Genomic DNA, 19,342 nt, shown 5'->3' on the forward strand with positions numbered 1-19,342 from the left:
TTACATATTTTGTTGCTTTGCAAGTTTTCTTTTGAAGAATACTGCAATGGTCTCCAACAAATTCGTCTGTTCTTCCAACAAGTGGCAATCAAATCATGAACTTTAAGACTCTCTGATACTTTAATAAGTTTAATTTTCCCAAGAAACAACTACAGAGTAAAGAAAAGGGCAATTTTATGCTGTTTTGACACCAGGACTTTTGTCTTGCTTTCAAAGTCATTTATTTTGTTTAACATCTTAATGCTTTTATTCATTTATTCAATTGAAATAATAAATACCTTTAAAAAAAATGAAAATGTTTTGTCTTTACTTTTTTTACCTTTTTCTGGTCATTGAATTTGTGTATCTTCTAACCGTAACCGGATAATCTTATTGTAAAGATCAATCTGCTTCAGACCTGTGTGATGCAGGGGTATTTTTTTTTGCAACTTCAAAGATGGAGAAATGCCCTTTACCAGAATCTATTTTACCCCCCCCCCCCATTCCTGCCTAATTCCCGCCCCATCCACTTCCATCCGACATTTTAGGGCATGCTAAATTGGTCTGGGACCCGGACCCTTGATCATAAACCAAATTGTTCCAAAAGTGGAGAGTCGGCAGCCAGACCTAATGTTATTGCATTGGCACCACACGTTGCAATATCGCTTGTTCCTCCATGCTGCAATTCCTGTGCAAGAAGTAATCACAGGAGGCTATCTGACAAACTTGCTTGTTCAGTGTCTGGCACGCCCTTGTATCTGTAAACTTGAGTCAGTTTCTGCCTCTTGCAGGTAAGATTTATGTTTGAATAATTTCCTTGCTGAATTGTCAACGCCATTCTACACTATTAAATGCAATGACAATGTAATCTATTTCTGCTTCCCCTATTTCTACCTCCATTGAAGTTGAACAGCAGCACAAGCTTGACGGATTTCATACATTCCTCACTTAGTTACTCAGCATGCTCAGTCGGTGCAGTTCATAATATTAATAACTCTAACTTATTGCTCCATGGTTCGTTGCTGTCTATAGTATAAGTATAATGCACAGGGACACTATATAATTTTATTGCTAATTTTGTTAGAAATTTCATAGGTTTGTCTCATTTTTGCTATTTATTTTAAGGAGATTTCTCAATATGTTCTGTTGGCTGCTTGTAACTATGAACTAACAACAAGTAACATAACAATAACATTATTATTTATAAATTATATATGGAGCTCGGACACAGAGTGCTGTTTTCTGTACAAATCATGAATCATTCAACTTAATTAATTAACATGCGTTATTATAAGCATGATTATTGATAAGGAACAGTTCAGGCAGAAAGTTGCGCTAACCAAACCCTCCATCCTCTCGACGGCAACAGTCAAAAGGGAAGATGGAAGCAAGGATGGAGGAACATCCGAAGGACGGAGGGTTATTTCTACATCCATGGTTATACTATATAGTATATTATACAGTAATATACCAACGTAGCATTTATCTGTACAAAAATATTCATGCCCTCCAAGTTAAGTTTTGAAGTAGACCCAGTAACTGGGGCTATGTACAATTCTTTTAAGTATCTGATTCTGAACTTTAACTTGCATCAACATTCTTAAATAGAGTACAGAGCCCCAGTTCTTGCTGGGTCTAGTTTTGAAGTAGACCCAGGTAGCCGGGGTTAACCAAAAGTGTCCAGCACTTTGATTTTGAAGGTTTATAGACCCCCCCCCCCTATACTCTTTATAGACCCCCCCCCCTATACTCTTTATAGACCCCCCCCCCCCCTATATTCTGTGTATGACTTTAAATTCCCACAGTATTTGTTTTTCTTTGTCTGCAGCTCGAGAGTGAAAAATGCCTCCAAAGAAGAAGCAAGAAGTCAAGCTCCCTCCTCTTATTGGTCGAGTTGGGACATCTCTGAAGTGTGGTATTCTAGGATTGCCAAATGTTGGGTAAGAAAAATGCTGGTTTCAAACAAAATTGTTGTTTTTGACTGTACTGTTCACAACTTTGGCTTACTGGAAAAAGTTTCAGACAAGCAGTGAAGTATCTACATACAATGTCAATTTGTCTTGGATTGTTTTACAAGCAATTTTTTTATTTTCTTCAAATGCGTGAAACCATTTCTGGCCTTTTAAGAAACTTACCCCCCCCCAACTGAGCAGGACACTACCGTATAAAAACAAACATGGATCTTTTCTCTATACTCCAATTGTTCAAAGGAGGGCAAACAAATTTGCTTCTTTATTTGTTGTTACATTTTCTTTTTTATATAATTTTTTTCTTACAGAAAATCAACATTTTTCAATGTTCTAACTAAAAGTCAAGCTGCAGCAGAAAACTTCCCATTTTGTACCATCGGTAAGAAATAAGAATATTATCCCTTACAAATACACACAATTGCATACAGTAGGGTGGATTGTGCATGTTTCAAATAATTATTATTAGCAGGCCTAGTAGAAGTTTGTAAAATAAATAAATCACATTTTGGTAAAACTCTTTTTTTAATATTTTTTATGTGTTGGTCAGGGTTCCTTTTCATATTTTGAGAGAACCCTGTGAAATATCTGTTCATAATTGCTTTGGTGACTTTGTTTCTTTGCTGCGTCATTTTGAAAAACAACCCAATCTTGGTCCTAAATGTAATGTCAATGGTGTAATATTAAATCAAGTGTGAAGAGTTGTTTTGTTGAGACAAGTTGTGATGACTGATAATATAATTTTATTGACTGACATTATTTTATTCTCTTTCATGTACTGTTGCTGTTTCCTGGAATCTTTGTGAGCAGAACCTAATGAAAATAAGTATACACATATTCTCATCCTACTTAATAATTTGAGCTTTACAAAAACCACTAATTGTCTGTGGGATTTTATTGCAGGATGTAATCCAATATACATTGAACACAAGAGGGTGCTTTTGTTTGCCACTTTTCGTTGCTCCATTATTGCTTTGTTGTGAATGAAACCTCTAAGGCCCAATTTCATAAAGCTTTTAATCAGATAATTTTGCTTAGTAAGTTTCATTGTTAAGCAAGAATTGAGTCAAGTACCAGTTTCGGCAACGTAAACTGTATGGTGTTTTGGCCGGGTTGAACCTATTCCTGCTAAGCAATATATTTATGTGCTTAGCAAGTTTTTATGACTTATTGCTCAGTTGGGTATTATGTGATGGACTGAAGGTTTTATCAAAAATGTATGTTTGTTTTGTTTTAGGTACATAGGGTACCAGTACCAGATGAGAGGTTTGACTTTCTTTGTGAGTTCCACAAGCCTTTAAGGTAAGACTTCAGTAATTACCATATCCCATAAAAGAGTGGTGACGAGGTCTTAAACTCCTGACCGCGGGAATACCTTGCAAGGTTTTTAACTTCTAAATATTGCCTCCTCTTAATAACCAATGTGAATGGATATACTGTCACAGGTATTTACGAAAACATATGAGCCAGAAAAGCTTTCAAATATGTGTTTTGTTTAATCCTTACAGCAAAGTACCAGCGTTCCTCCATGTGACTGACATTGCTGGCTTGGTCAAGGGCGCCCATGAGGGCCAGGGTCTTGGTAACGCCTTCTTATCCCATGTCAGTGCCTGTGATGCACTCTTTCATCTCTCAAGTAAGTTGAGAGCTGTTTCTTACTTTTTGGACATGGTCTTCTGAATTGATGTTATTACCTGGGCCCAATTTCATAAAGCTGTCAAGCAGAAAGGCTGCTCAGCAAATTTCTTTGCTAAGCCAAAAACTAGGTGGGACACCAGTTGCAACAATGCAAACTTAATGGAATTTTGGCTGGTAACCAGTTTCTGCTAAGCAGGACTTTTCTTTGCTTGCTTACAGGCTTTATGAAATTGGCTCAGGTGTGTTGAAAACTTGGTGCTGTAAAACTGTATCCAGTAAGGGACAATGTTTACATCTTTTGTTGATATGTTGTTGCTCTTTCTTTGATTGCCTCTCTCTCTCTCTCTCTCTCTCTAGGGGCGTTTGAAGATGATGATGTTACCCATGTGGAAGGGGATGTGGATCCAGTGAGGGATCTTGCAATCATCTTTGAGGAGCTCCGTCTTAAAGATGAGAGTATTCTTGAGCAGAGGGTCAAAGACATGGAGAAGAAGACTGCACGAGGGGTTGACAAGAAACTCAAACCAGAATTCGTAAGTCATCATTATTTTAATTTTTTATTTTATTTGATGATTTCACATCCAACAGCATTGGCACCAATAACATGATGACTAAGAAACAAGAAGAAATGTTCAGTTTTAGATGTGGAAGGAAACCCCACCAAATCAGGTAGGGACCTAAACCCAATCCACATGCAAGGCTCCAGTCTGAGGGGGGATTCGAACCGGGGTCCACACAGGTTAAAAGACAGGGAAAGAAACCACTGAGTCAACCTGATGTGCAATAATAGTGTTTTAAGTGAGGTGAAACATTGTACTGTCTATCTTTCATTGAATGTAGGCTGGCATAGTTTAGCTATCATTATTTCAATGGATGATATCGAATGGTAACACAGTAGGAGGGTTAAATAAAATATCTATCTTTAATTCCTTGATTAAGTATCTGGTATACAAAATTGTATTTTGAGTTTTACACCTTTGCAGAAATTAGATTTTCTGCAGGGTTGAGAAAGCACCAAGTCTATAGTGCTTGCTGTGCAAGTGAAATAAAAAATACTAAAAGACATTGACAAAATGGGGACACCGCCAACATAGGGCTAGATAGCTCAGTTGGTAGAGCGCTGGCGCGTTAATCCGGAGGTCGATGCCCACTCTAGTCAATTCTTTGTTCAACCCCAAAAATTAAATATCATTATCATCTACTTTATTATGTTATTGTAATATTTTATTTTTTATTAGGATGCATTGTTCAAGATTCAGAAACATGTGATCGAGGACAAGAGGCCAATAAGACACAAGGAATGGAACGGAATTGAGGTGAGAACACTCTACTGATAACAATAATACCTGACCAATGTAGCCCTTCTCACACTTTATCCCTGGAATACTGCCCCTGGGAGGCAACATGAGTTTTTGACCCCACAGTCACCTTGTTGCACTTTTACACGCTCCCCACCTATGTCCCTATTCTAAGGTGTTCCTTTTGCACGTTTCAAGAATACCCCAGGGTTTTATTGCTCTCTAGAGCAAGGGTGGCCATTCTCCGGGGTATGCCAGATTTTTTTCTTACAACTTTCTCATGACTCCAATGACCAAGTGAAGTGCGCTTCATTTTTCAGAGGTTTATAACTTCTTGAATCTTAGGTATGGATAGTGGTCTTTGACACTTTAACAATGTTGTCCATTTCCTTGAACAGATTGAGGTACTCAACAAGCACATGCTGTTCACTGCTAAACCAATGATCTATCTGGTCAATCTATCAGAGAGGGACTACATAAGAAAGAAGAATAAATGGTAAGATGAGAATAGAAATCATCAAATGACTCGCCATGAACCTGCGACACTTGGATTCTAATTAATCTCAAACCAAAAGTGACAATGAAATCCCAATCTGACTCTGCAATAGTGAGATCCCAATCCAACTGGCTGATAGTGAGTGAGATCAGAATATCTTCAGTGATATTAATATATTTTAATCTCATGGATACTTGATCATTACCCAACTCGAGTGATAATGAGGTCCCAACCTTACTTATTGAGCTCATAATTCCGCTGTGTTGGGGTACTGAATTCCCATTTGCAATAACTGTTTAATGAGACCTATAATCCTACCCAGCGATAGCAAGATCCCAAGCACATTCAGTGGTGTAGAAATCCCAACCAATCCCCATGGTGTGAGTTCCTAGGTCCACTCGCTCACAGATACAGACAAAGTTGCTTCGTGATAGTGAAATCTTAACCCCGCCTTATCCCACTGTTTTTTCCTCTCAGGTTATTAAAGATTAAAGAATGGGTTGATGTGAATGACCCAGGTGCGACAATCATTCCGTTTAGCGCCGCCTTTGAGAACAAAGTCTTTGACATGGATGAAGCTGAGAAGAAAGCTTTCTTCGAAGAGTCCAAGGTCACAAGGTCAGTATATCTGTGTGTCCTTCTTGGAGTATTTTTGACTGGTTGTTTGTTTGGTTAATATATCTTTGATAAAATCACCCTCAGAATAATATTTGTTTTTAAATGTGTATGTGTATTTTGTAGTCGACTAACTGTGATCTTATAGATGTATTTCAAGACAGTAATTTCAAAAATACTCAGTGCAAAATCTATACTTTATTATGAGTCAAACTTTTATCGAGCAGAGTAAGGAAACCATGTACAATGTAATTAGAACTCCTGATCATTTTATTTATCGCAGTGCTCTGAACAAGATCATAACAACAGGCTATAAAGCACTACAGCTGATGTACTTCTTTACTGCAGGGCATGATGAAGTCAGGGCATGGACAATACAGGTCAGAGATTTGATTAGATTAGAAAATATTTGTTTTGGTTTGTTGTCATTGATCTACAAGTATACATTTATTAATCAAAAGCCAGGGTTGTAACGTGTTTCGTCAGAGGATGATTTAATTTGAAATCATTGTTATTGGACGTTTGTTATTTTCTTAAGCAATCTTTATCTGTTTATCTTAATTGCTAAGTGTAAATTTGTAGCCATTTTATTATTATTATTATTACCAGCACTGGTTTAATTGTTGTTGGGCCTAGCATAGCTTACAACTCTCAGTAACCGAGGCAATGAAAGTTTATTTGTTCTTTACAGAGAGACACTAAGGCCCCTCAAGCTGCTGGAAAAATCCACACCGATTTTGAGAAAGGTTTTATCATGGCTGACGTCATGAAGTTTAATGACTTCAAAGAGCTAGGCACTGAAAATGATGTCAAAGTGAGTGTCTTTCATTCTTGCTTATCACCATTTTTGAAAAAGGATTGAACTTGAATGCTTTAAATGAATGTTTTTTATGTGTCATTGTAAATTAATATTTGTCAAAACTTTTGTTAGGGTTGACAATAAAAGATCCTTTATCTCTGTACCTCGTCTTTACATCTCTCGGTCAACAAAATGAGTGGATGGAAAATAGTAACATTGCTTTTATGATCAACAATTCAAACTGTTGACTATTACCCAATGTGTTATTGAACTGTCGTTATTATTTTAATTACTTTTTTTAGGCTGCTGGGAAGTATCGACAACAGGGAAGGAATTACGTCGTGGAGGACGGTGATATTATTCATTTTAAATTCAATGCTGGAGCAGGATTGAGCGATAAGAAGAAGTAGAGAAGCCATAAAGAAAATAAATATTAAGAAATCACCATCGCAACAAGATGTCTGAAGAAGCCGACAAGATTCAGTAGTTTTTTTAATCTGCAGAAAGTACTGTTTTTTTGTATCTTTAATGAATTTGTTGTGTCGATTATCAAGAACTTTGACTGTTTCTTAAGAAAGAAAAACATTACTCGTACAAATATTTTCTTTTCATTTTCAGCATCTTCAATGAAATATATCTTTAAACACATTAGGATTTTCTCTGAGCTGAATCATGTGCCATTATTTGCTTAAAAACATGATATTTGCGGTGTGGCCAAGCAAGCAAAAATGTGGTGTTTAGTACTTAACCACTGGGAGTCTGGAAGGACTGATTTATCTGTTTCAGGATTTGTTTATTCTCACTGATCAGCCATCTTAGATGGAATACAAATTCACTAATCAATTATAAACAATAGAGGACGGTATAACAAGTCTACAATATTGTTGAAGCTTTCCAATACAATATTTCCTCATAGATGTGTAAAGGAGTAAAGAGATAATTAATTTTCAAGGATGTACCTACTTAAGGAACTGTTTGGTTGTTTCTATTCGGGTAGCTCCCGGAAGTTTTCGGAAACGTGTCTGTTTGGACTTGTTAAAACACGCTCCAACTTTGTGGTTATAATTAGTGGTTGAGTTCGAGTTATACAGAGCATCACATGCAATGAAAATTATGAACAATTATGAGGGTTTGGGGTATTGTCTGGTTAATTGAACTTACACGTTATTTCAGAGTTTTTCAAAATTATCACCTTTTTATCTTGTGAAGAACCTCTGACCTGTCATTGTTTTTTATCTTACAAAATGCCATAATATCAGTTAGAGATGTGCAATTTCAAATTGTTTTAGAACTCATTGTTTTCAACTTATGCGAATTTCCTTTTGGAGAAAATCCATTTGAAAGTTTCCATGAGGGTGTTCCCTTTTGTGTTATGTTCCCATTGGTTGAAATTTCTTTTCAATGCTTTCCCAGAATCCACTTTGCGAATTCAGAAAAACAATTCAGTGTTTAAGAAAATGAAAACAATCAAGATGTGATTTCAAAATGGTTTCTGTTTGTAGGTCAGCTCTCGTAAAAACAATAATAAATTCTGACCTTTGGTATTTAGTTGGCTATGTCAGACAAGAGATTTATTTTTCTTGGGGCGAATAAATGAATGAAATGACAAATAGGATTGTGTATATTTATTGTAATGTTTTTGTGTGCTTTGGGGGTCGGTTGTTTTACTCTGAAAAAGCGCACCTGGTTAACATTTTCTCAAATTTAGTTGGTTTGTTTTTATTAAATATTTGATGTAAATCGGTCGTCTTTATTGAAATTGTCATCTTTTTAAATCAAAATACCAATTGAAAAATGTGTCCAAGGGATTACCACTGGACCGAAAGTGAAAGAATTTGCCGTTACGTCAACCAGTCCTCGGTGCTTTCAGTAAACACTGTATGCAAGAAGTGGGCGTTTGTTATTCTTGAAGGGCACTACTTTTCTTAAATAATTAAACCTTGGGGGCGGGTGCGGTTGGGTCATTACGTAACACGAAGCCATATACCCGCCCACCCTATAGGGTTCAGCGGCAATAAGTCTAGACCTCGAGATCTGACTCGTCCATCTTGAAGATGCCTCCTGACCAAGTCGGTTCTCAAGTTGCCCTCGAGCCGAACAATACGGACCCCTGCTGGGCCGAGCTTCAAATAGATAATTTACTTGTAAAGCAAAATAAGATACCACAATACAAATGGTGATGTGTAGTGGTATTACGTAACTTCAGAGTTTCACTTTTGATTCCTCGATCATTTCTGCTGACAGAACAGAAGTTAAATAAAATGTGTGAAAACTGTAAAAGTTGTATGAAACTTGCTGTGCATCCAGGGGCAAGAAAATGCTATGTGTACTAAAATAAAATCGGCCATCGAGAAAGTCCCGGCTAGAGTCGAAACGTCATCGGGCCCATTTGTTTTTAAAGTGCTGATTGGCCTTTTGTTTGAAAGGTTTTGACAACGTTTTTTTTCCCACAAGATAAACAATTGTATTAATTTTCTGCTCGTGTTTGTTTTGTTCTTTCGCTTGATGTTAGTGACGTTTGGGGTTTTTTGTTTCATTTTTTATATGTAAGCAAATTAGGTATGAAATTTCACAATCTCTTCAGCTATAATTTTCCTCATTCAATCTACAAAGACCTCTTTTTATCTTGAATAGTTTGCCATTACAACGAAAAAACCCGAGACGTAACATTTCTTCACGGACGGTCACTCAGCACTAGGTGCTCGTTGCAGAAGTTCATGGTTCAGTAGGCCGCCGGTGCGTCGGATCCGCTAAACCCCCTTTATAGTGTCCGCCCACACGACCGCCTTAATGTCCCTTGTGTACACCCTAATGGGCGGAACGTCGTTAGGTCGGGTTGTCTTTATTGTGTTCATATATGGGACACGCGGCGCGATACTTCACGAATCTCACTCAGCTGGGTGACAAGTGTGAAAGTATGATTGTTTTTAACATAACGGTTTAAAAACAGCCAGCCTATATGTTGAATTCCCGTGCTTTGTGAGCAAAAACAGCTTGTCCTTTTTACCCATGCTGACATTTAAACCATTTTAAACGATGGTCACGGGCTGGACAGATGATCTTTATGTAAAACCATCAGCCCCTGTTGGTTGGCGCTAGTGGACACCCTGCTCGTGACCAGGCAGTGAGGCGGTACATCAAAGACATAGTGGGCGGCATCGTCAAAGAGAAAAGCGACCCCCATAGTGCACCCTTGGGTACACTAGTGCAAATTACCTGGCAACAAATTTTAATTGCCAACAATTCTTAGTTCTCCTCTGGACCGGAGATGTATATTGGGTTCACGTTGACTACACGACAGCAGGCCTACCACTTGTTGATATGGTGTGTTCGGTTGGTTAAGAATTGAAAGTAATTGGAACGAATTTCCTGTGAATAAATTAAGTGTTAACGACATTGGTCATCGCCTATAGTTTTCATTTTAATTCATAAATAAAAGTCAACAACTTGTGTGGCTCCCTTAGAATTTAAGATATGCATTTAACTATGTAAAATGTACAATGGAAGCATTCATTCTAACTCAACTAAATATACATATACATGTACCATGGTTAGCTTTCAATGTGGGTTTTCGTGGCCTATATATATTTTTCTCTGACTAAATTTGTTTGGATTTTCTGACAGGAAATTCATCATGTCCTTCCTTCCCCTAATGGTGAAAAACTTAATTGAAAACATGAATTTTTCAAAACATTTAATCGTGCATAACGGACAATGAAAGTGATCATTTTAGTTTCTACAAAAGACGAGTTTTTCTACATTCAAATGAAATAATTATATTTTATGCCGCCCAGCCGTCGGGACGCCTCGGTGTTGACAAAGTAATTCATAAAGCAATGTCACCGTTTCTACACGCCCTAAATGACCTCTGACATTTTGCACATAAAACACCCTTATAAATTATGCCAATTTACACCAGTTAGCTGTCATTATCATTCTATAAATAGGGTTTATTCGAGCAAGTGTATTGTAACGATATTGTCCTATGTATTTTAAGACTGATATAGACAAATTAAGAGGTAAAACTTATTGGTTCAGTGCTCGGTAGATCCAAAACGGTTTCGGCAAATGCCTTTGAAGTCTGGATGTTGGGCCGCCCCGGTCACTAGCCGTCAATCACTTGCCTTGCCAAGCGCACTATTTACAGCGCTACTCCGCCATGTTTGACAGTACGCGTCAAAAGTAGTTTTAAATACGAGATATTTTTTGAGGTAATCATAAAGTGCGTCAAAAATAACTTATTTTATTGACTAAGTCGTATGTAGCCCCACAAAATAAATGATAAAAGTTACAACTAGTGGAATAAATTGCATGAAATAAGCTAAAATAACAGCGCGTATTAATATTTTCCTTAATGAGTGTAAACAGTCAACCTGCATGCCCAACTGGCGTGGTCCCATGTACAGCCCATGTACAGCGATGCAATTTTTATTCATGTCTTGTCTGGGAAGTCGCTATTTTAAAACAAATTGTCCATCGAAAGAACGATAAATTGGGCAAAATGTCGACAGCGGCTGTTACAAGAGGACAGTCGGAGTATATTCAACCCTCTACTGCCACACAGGTAAGAAAATATAACACATTGAACCAATTTTTCTGTCATTTTGACTAGATATGTTTGAGTCGTAGGTTTGGCCTAGTTGACTTCGTTCATAACTTCCGCAACGCTTTATTCACACCCACACGTAAAGCCCGCCCCTTGATCCATCCCGTAGATTTATTGAACAACACAAAAACAGAAATGTTGCTCTCGTCACCTCTTTGCAGGGAGACAATAGTGGCCAACAGCAGCCATCACCTCTGGCGTTGCTTGCAGCAACTTGTAGTAAGATTGGATCACCGCCTGAGGAAGCCGTGAATACTGCAACGACCACAGCCGTCCGGTTTGTTGGGCAGAATCAGGGCTTCCAAGCGGCAGATACACAGATAGGGTTTGTGGGCGCCAACGGCGTTTTAACCGCCATTCCTCATGTATCTGCACAACAACAACAACAACAGACACAATTCCAGACCATCTCTGCTTTTCCCGTTCAGATTGCCGCTGCCACTCCTCAGTTACAGCAACAACAGCAGCAGCTCATCGAGACAAACAACACCAGTAAACAATCAGGTACGAATAATGGAACCAATATACTGAATTGGAACCCACAGTTGCAGCAGCACCACCAAATTATACAGCCATCCCAGCTTTTGACAGCTGCACCTACAAATGCAGCCAACTCGGGTGGTGCATCAGGCAATACAGTTCAGTACAACATTATTCCACAGCTTCAGCTAGATGCAGATGGTAACATTATCGCAACTCAGCTAGCGAATGCTATCAACCAATCGCCAACCATCATCCGACCAACTGCTGCATCAAACAACTTCACAGGCCTAGCATTGCAAAATGGGCAAATTATACAGACGCAAAACAGCAATATCATGCAAAATATTGCTACACCACCGAGGGTGGCCAGTCAGCCCCTCACATTCCAACTGGCTCCGGTGGCTAGCTCAGGGGGTAATATGAACGACCAGCAACAGCAGGTTTACAGCATAGTTGCAGCAGCTCCAATGCAGCAAGATTTCACCAATGTAGTGCAGATCCAACCTCAGCAGTTTCAACAGCAGCAGCAGCAGATAGTTGCAGCAGAGCCGCAGCAGTTGCAAGTAGTTCCCCATCAGCAGCAGCAACAGCAAATTGTGCTTCAACCGCAGCAAGCCAATTCGATACCAGTCGGCATCAGCATGGCTCCTCAGCAAGTTCAGGTACAGTTGAATTTTTGTATATCATGAAAGAAAAGGTATCTCTATGGTACAGCTTTGAAGTCTTCTAAATTAAAACAATTTAGCCTGTTAAATTAGAAAAAGGACTTCGCTGTATAAAAAGGTACAGCAAATTTATCTTGTTTCTACTGTTGTTAAAAGTCAAGTAAAAATCCTTCAATCGTAGCAAATATTATTTTGAAAGAATTTGTCCATATCATAAGGGAAGTGGTTCAGTGATTTGTGTCGTAGCACATTTCAGCCATAAGCCATGAAATTATAGTTTTGAGCATGTTTTCCTTCTTTTTTAACCATTGACAATTTTTGTTTATATTAAATTTAAAACCACTTGTACTTTTGTTTTGACTTTCAAAGCAGTTACTGTACCTAATAATATTTCTCACTCGTCATTTTTATTGTGGTAGATTCAGCAGCCTCAACAGAACTCGGGAACCACAGTAACTATTCAACAACAGCAACCACAACAGATAAACATCCAGGCTCGCCCACAACAGCAACAACAGCAGCAGCCTCAGCAACAGCAGCAAAGCTTCACTGTACAGCCTGTTCAGCAGGCATATGCAATCCAACAAGGACAACCACTGCCGGTCATTAATGCCTCTACCTCAGGGCAACAGACCATTACAATCCCTGCCCAGACAGTCACTGGTCAACAGGGTTTCCAGAACTTCATCTTACAACCACAGAACCTAAATGCAGTTCAAACAATCCAATTGCCCGGCCAGCAACAGACGGCGACCATCTTGCCTGGCTCTATCTTTACGACCCTCCGTTCTCCTAATAACACCATCAACCTTCAAGGGTTACAGATACAGGGGATCAGCATGGCTGGTACAACGTCCCAGCCTCAACAAACTTTAACATCTACGGCAGGGATGGGGAATACTGGTTCCGTTGCTGGAACACAAACTGTCACAGCCTTACCAAATTTCAGTTTATCAACGGGGAATTTGGTTTCTATGGGAGTGCAGCTACAGCAGATAAGTAAAGCGGGAGCAGGAAACAACACAAGATCCACTACAGTCACAGGTAGGTTTGAAAAAGCTATTTGATTCATCGGCGATGTTTCAATGTCCAGGTTGTTACTTTACTCTACCTGCTCTTAAGTAGGATGTTTAAACTTTGAGGTTTTCAGTAGCACCATGTGTAAATCTCTTTTAAGTAGTGTTGGTTCTAAAAAGAACTGGTGTTTCTAAAGACTTTTTCATTCTGCTACTGCAAACTTCACTATTAAAAGCGCATGTTTGGCATAATTTATCATCCACAACTGCAGTGGATGGTATTGAACTGCTAGACACTGACAGTAAAGATCTGCAATACCTTTTGGATGTTGTGGCTTCTTATTAGTTGGTAGTTGATTAGCAGCTTGTGGGTGTGGCCAGCTGTCAAATGGGCGTTCAATCAACCCTTATTGAGTCGCTCACTTCCATTCACTCCTTCTGACTAATTTGCTTGTCTCCACTTTTCTCCTGTCCAACTTATTTTGTTAAAATTTGGCCAATACAATTTAATGAAGGCTCACTTATTGTGTTAAAAATAAAACAAAAATTGGAATGGTCTTCCCAAGATTTCCACATTCCCAAGAAAAGGCTTTGCATCATCTTTATTTAGATATAACATGCAGCGAGTAACGAAAATACAGAACAAACTTATTTTGATGCAGAATATATTTTTGGGTGAGCACTCAGTTATAACTTCACTCAGGCTCTTGTATAAACTCTCTTTTTAAGTTGTCTGGTATCTACTTTGATAAGGTCTCCCCCAAACCAAACAAAATCAAAATAAGAGGTATTTCAGGTCAAGAAGTTAGATTTGGTGGCCATCAATCATCCTTTCATACCAATAAGACATTCCTTTAACCTTTGCCTCAGACTGTTGACCTTTGTACTCCCTAAAGGTGTGTGTTACTTAACCTCATATGCATTATTGACATTGTACCGAGGCATTACTTTATAATACTTTTACATGTGGACAGCAACATCAAGAGAAATGGAAGACAATAAGAGTATAGCATTTGGAATTATTTAAATTCTCCAATCTTGTAAAATAAAATGTAAAAAACAAGATTGTCATTTCACTTCCAGACATTTTTCAGAGGAAATATGTTTTCTAACAGAATACTCATTTGTTACTATTCTTTATGTCTCGTGTCTCTTTTAGTTGCACAGCAGCAGCCTGGTACTCTTCAGGATAAGAAGTGGCAAGGGCAAACACAGGTTATTAATCAGGTGCAGACTAATACATCCATTAGTCTGGACAATCAGTTTGTAGGGTCAGATGAGGAAGAGAACCAGGGACAACAGAACCAGGTGCCTAAGCGGCTCAGGAGAGTGGCATGTACATGTCCCAACTGCAAGGACAGTGAAGGAAGGTAGGTTTAATTAGAGTATAAAAAGAGTCTGTCGATACTACAGGCTTGGAATTACACGTAGGCCATGCATGGCCCCTGTTGCCCCTGGTCGTTGCCTTGGTGCCAAAACAAAACATTTCACGTAGACTAGACTTTTTATTTTGTAATTGAAAAACTTTTAAAGTGGCACCAAGGCCAACACCAGGACAACAGAGGTCATTGCCGCAGTAGCCTTTATGTAAATTCCAGACCAACAACCTTCTTGTCTTCCTTTAGTATAAATACAACTTGAAATTTAAATGTACAAATTCAGGTTTGACAATAAATCTTTTTAGTCAGACACTTACTTCATCCTTCATAAGTTTTAGTGAAAATGATGCTTTAGATCTGGACCAAATTTCATGGCTCTTCTGATTTCAGAATTCTGTGGTAATGGCTCAAAAATCTACATGCTTAACAGCCCACCGAAGGTACAGAACTCCGCAGTAATTAAAGCCATGAACTAGGATACTGACCTGCATGCAATTTTCGTTTCTGAAAGACTTTTTTTGCTCACCAAAATAGGAATCTGAATGCAGAGGGTCGCAAAAAACAACACATTTGCCACATGCCAGATTGTGGCAAAGTGTACGGCAAAACATCCCACCTTCGAGCTCATTTACGATGGCACACAGGGGAGCGGCCATTTGTCTGTAACTGGTTGTTCTGTGGTAAGAGATTTACAAGGTCAGATGAGCTACAGCGACATCGGCGGACCCATACAGGTAGGGTATTAGTGACATTTCTTAATTTTTGATGTAAATAACCCAAATAATCCAATAATCAAATAATTTGCACCTTGATCACACAGCAGGGTGGATATGTGCGCATTACAAGTCTTATTATTATTATTATTATTATTTATTAGTATTAAAGGTATCACAATGTACGACACTGTATATTATGACCAATATGGGTTTGTGGGAACCCCCCTTCCCTCAATGTTCCACTATTTTAACACACTATTTGCCTCTTGTACGGAGGTACCCCCTCCCCCCCTCCCCTAAAATTCTCTGAAAGCGTTTCTGAGATTCCAAAGCCCACATTTGAAAACACAGTAAGGGTACACCATGCCCCATGCTTAAGTGTAAAATTGATGCAAATATAAAAGTTCAAGCATTTAACAGTTAACAATGTAGGATTTTGACTGGTGTAATCTAGTCACAGGCCTGTATGCTTAGTTTAGGGCACCCATATGAGAAGGTTGCAAATTTCTACTGTCGGAGCATTTTAAGGGCACCAAGGCAATGGCCAGGGGGCACAGAGGCAATCGCCTTTGTTGCCTCTGTGAAGTATCAGGCCTGTAGTCATCTTCAGGATAACTAATACATTCTCAACAATTATATTGAATTTCCCAGGAGAGAAGAGGTTTTCCTGTCCGGCTTGCTCAAAGCGCTTCATGAGAAGTGACCACCTCTCCAAACACATCAAGACTCACTCTAATAAGAAAGCCAACCCAAGGGATGATGAGTTTAGTGACGGTACAGTGACACTGGAAGTGGATGGAAGTGAAGTGATGGTCACTCCGGACCAAGAGGCCTTGACCAATGCTGTGGTCATACGGATGGGTTCACAGGCTCTGGACAGAATGGAAGCCAGCTAGCAGGCATTTTAATCGGTGACCCTTTTTTCAATTCACTCTTTTTGGAGTTGGGCTTAGTTTTGAATATTAGGGCCATGTCACATGGGGCAATTTACAGGCAACCAGTTCCAGGCAATCTCCAAGAAGAAAAGGCATTCACATTTGAATGTTCCCATATGTTTCTTAGGGATCAGAAGATCCACATTGCTTGAAAAAAAAGACTCATGTGTTACAAAAGTGATCATATATTATGCCTTGCAGTTGGTTGCCGGCAAAAAGTTCCTTGTGTGACAAGGCCCTAACTTGTTGAAACACCACATTATTTTCCAGTGTATAAACATTAACAAATCATGACAAATAACAATATTAAGTGAAACATACAGTACAACTGATTTCAGGCCTGATTCTTCATTTGTTGATGGTCAAGGGCACCACGGCATTTTCTTCTTGGTCAAGGACAACTCTATGTCAAAATTGTAAATTTCTATTGGAACAAGGAGGCAATTGCCTCCATGAAGTATTATTTAATGCACTGATCTCATGAATTTAACATTTACTGTAAAATAATGTTAACTTATTTTTGGTTTGACATCCTGAAATCATTGTGAAACTTTCACAATGATTTCAGGATGTCGAACCAAAAATAAGTTGACATTATTTGTGAAAGCATTTCAATTATCAATGTTTGTTTCTCTCCAAACAGTAAAGTCAACTATAATAAGATATAAATTCACAATAGCACAAACAATCTTGAGAAACAACTGTGCCTGCAATCAAGCTTGTAATTAAGCGAGAATGCAGATTTTTGTTTCAGTTGAAATGAGCTTCAACAACCAAAAGATAATAATGTACTTAATTTTTTTAAGACTGTCTTTAAATGTAAGACACACAATTTACCAACAGTATGAACTGCCTTAGATTTGTTTTTTTAAATCCACATGGATTTTTCTATGTGCATTTAGGTAGTGATATTTATTATTTTATATTATTTTAACTTGGCACTTAAAAAGTAAAACATTCACAATAGCAATGCTTGATGTATGTACTCTCAAAACAATTTGAGGTACACCAAGGCTAAGACAACAGTGATATGGAGAAACATTTTCATCAATTTTGTTTTGAGAAAAATCAGTCTTATTGCAGCTCTATAGCCATTTTTAGATATGGTGGACACTGCACTATGACACTATTAGATTTGGTTAAAATGGTCTGTAAGTACATACATACCCAAACCAAACAGTCCACTCCTACCTATAATGGCCACCATTTCTCAAAAAGGTTTATAGAATGGTCCCCTGATGTAGACAACATCAAAAAAATGTCTTCAAGTCAGCAGTATTAGGGCGTATCCAAATTGACGACTTTGGTTCATAGCCAGTTTAAAGTTAACTGCAGATGTTAATGGCCGTAGCTGTGGTCCAAGGGAAGTCAATTCTAATTGGATGCAGCCTTTATCAGTCATACACTCATGGGGTAGTGGCAGCTTTCTTAAAGAAAATCTCATCTGCCATTTTTATCCTGTTTTCAACATACTCGGTATATTTTCCCCAATTATAAGACATTCTCACAGTGCCAATTTTTATCCATAAAGCTGAAATATTGTAAATACTGTACATGTGACCCTTTTTTTTAATACAAGTTGAGCAAGATTTATGGGTTTCTGTTCAGAACAAGCTTGCCTTATATTGTATACAAAATGTTGGTTGTACATATTAAGAAATTAAGTTTTTTGAACCAATTTGTTTTGGCATATGTTACAAATAGGGATGGTGTCTTTTTTTCTTCTCGTCTTTTCCTTCTGACGTCTACAGGGTATTGCTTTTATAAAATTATGAAAGTTGTTTTTAAAAACGTCAAGTCAATCAACGTGTGCATTTGAAATTTGATAATGTCAGTTTCCGTTCTGTCAAGAGCTAATATGCAAAAATATACAACAATGTATTCCAGAAACATTTTCATTATTGTTTCATGGCATTCTATGATTGAAACTGCTCATTCTGTGATAGCCCGGCAATATACCTTGAGAAAAATGATCTTAAATTACTCAAACTCAGATTTTGATAAAAGGAGGGAAATGAAATTAATATAGATTCCCACTTTATTTTCAACTAACTTATATAAAAGAGGTTCTGAAGTTCATCTGATGGAATAGCTTTCATGGTCTTCTTTTGTTTCAGACGCAAATAGAAGGTAGACATGGTTTACCTGTAAAGTGTTTCCTTTGGCTTGATTTAGAGCAAGCCTTGTAGTTGAAGTTTATACATTTTTTATTTATTTTTTATGTTTGTCGTGTATATAATATGTTAATGATATTATTCTTACACTAAGGATAAAATAGTGGTTGTTCAAATTGAACAATTATTTGTAGGTTTTGCTTTTCGGTATGTATGATGATCTCTGTTTACATGCGGTTTTCCTGTGTGGTGGGCAAAATTGGTTACACAAAATAATGCCTGTAAAATTGTTTTCTGTTTACTGGTCGACTTGGAAAGCACCTTGTATACATCAGTGATTTTACAAATGCATGGAATCATAGTACTTCACTGCGAGACAAAACCTAGAAAAACTTAAAATAAATTGTACATGTACTTATTAATTCTATTGAACTCGTCTGTTATTGGAAATAACACATGAACAAAAGATAAACCGAAGAAACTTTGTGTCGTTCGTTATTTATTTAGTCAATTTGTGTTTATGTATTGTATGTTAAATCTCTGAAACTGCAAGAATTTGAAAGAAAAGAAAACGAGGAACCACAGGGAGTGGGTTTGTGACAATCTTAATCAGTGAAAACTTTGTTAGGGTTAAAA

The 19,342-nt window shown here is 37.9% G+C and overlaps 2 protein-coding genes across 3 annotated transcripts; both read left to right on the plus strand.

Moving 5' to 3' along the window:
• The first annotated feature begins 609 nt into the window (after positions 1 to 609).
• On the plus strand, positions 610 to 8,404 carry LOC139939932 (obg-like ATPase 1). The gene is made up of 13 exons (XM_071936095.1): positions 610 to 770; positions 1,808 to 1,919; positions 2,258 to 2,328; positions 2,757 to 2,772; positions 3,192 to 3,248; positions 3,455 to 3,582; positions 3,942 to 4,117; positions 4,823 to 4,900; positions 5,281 to 5,378; positions 5,856 to 5,996; positions 6,277 to 6,373; positions 6,685 to 6,807; positions 7,095 to 8,404. Exons 2-13 carry the CDS (start codon positions 1,822 to 1,824, stop codon positions 7,200 to 7,202), a joined length of 1,191 nt encoding a protein of 396 aa, XP_071792196.1. The 5' UTR covers positions 610 to 770; positions 1,808 to 1,821; the 3' UTR covers positions 7,203 to 8,404.
• Positions 8,405 to 11,216: 2,812 nt separating this feature from the next.
• Positions 11,217 to 19,177, plus strand: LOC139939869 (uncharacterized). Of its 2 annotated transcripts, none has more exons than XM_071936022.1 (6): positions 11,217 to 11,356; positions 11,560 to 12,543; positions 12,966 to 13,590; positions 14,722 to 14,932; positions 15,476 to 15,675; positions 16,309 to 19,177. In XM_071936022.1, exons 1-6 carry the CDS (start codon positions 11,294 to 11,296, stop codon positions 16,551 to 16,553), a joined length of 2,328 nt encoding a protein of 775 aa, XP_071792123.1. In that variant the 5' UTR covers positions 11,217 to 11,293; the 3' UTR covers positions 16,554 to 19,177. The 2 variants fall into 2 exon arrangements, with proteins under 2 accessions (XP_071792123.1, XP_071792124.1); XM_071936023.1 differs by having other exon boundaries at positions 11,827 to 12,543.
• Positions 19,178 to 19,342: the final 165 nt, after the last annotated feature.

Source organism: Asterias amurensis, chromosome 7, assembly GCF_032118995.1.
Source record: "Asterias amurensis chromosome 7, ASM3211899v1".
NCBI classification, from domain to species: domain Eukaryota; kingdom Metazoa; phylum Echinodermata; class Asteroidea; order Forcipulatida; family Asteriidae; genus Asterias; species Asterias amurensis.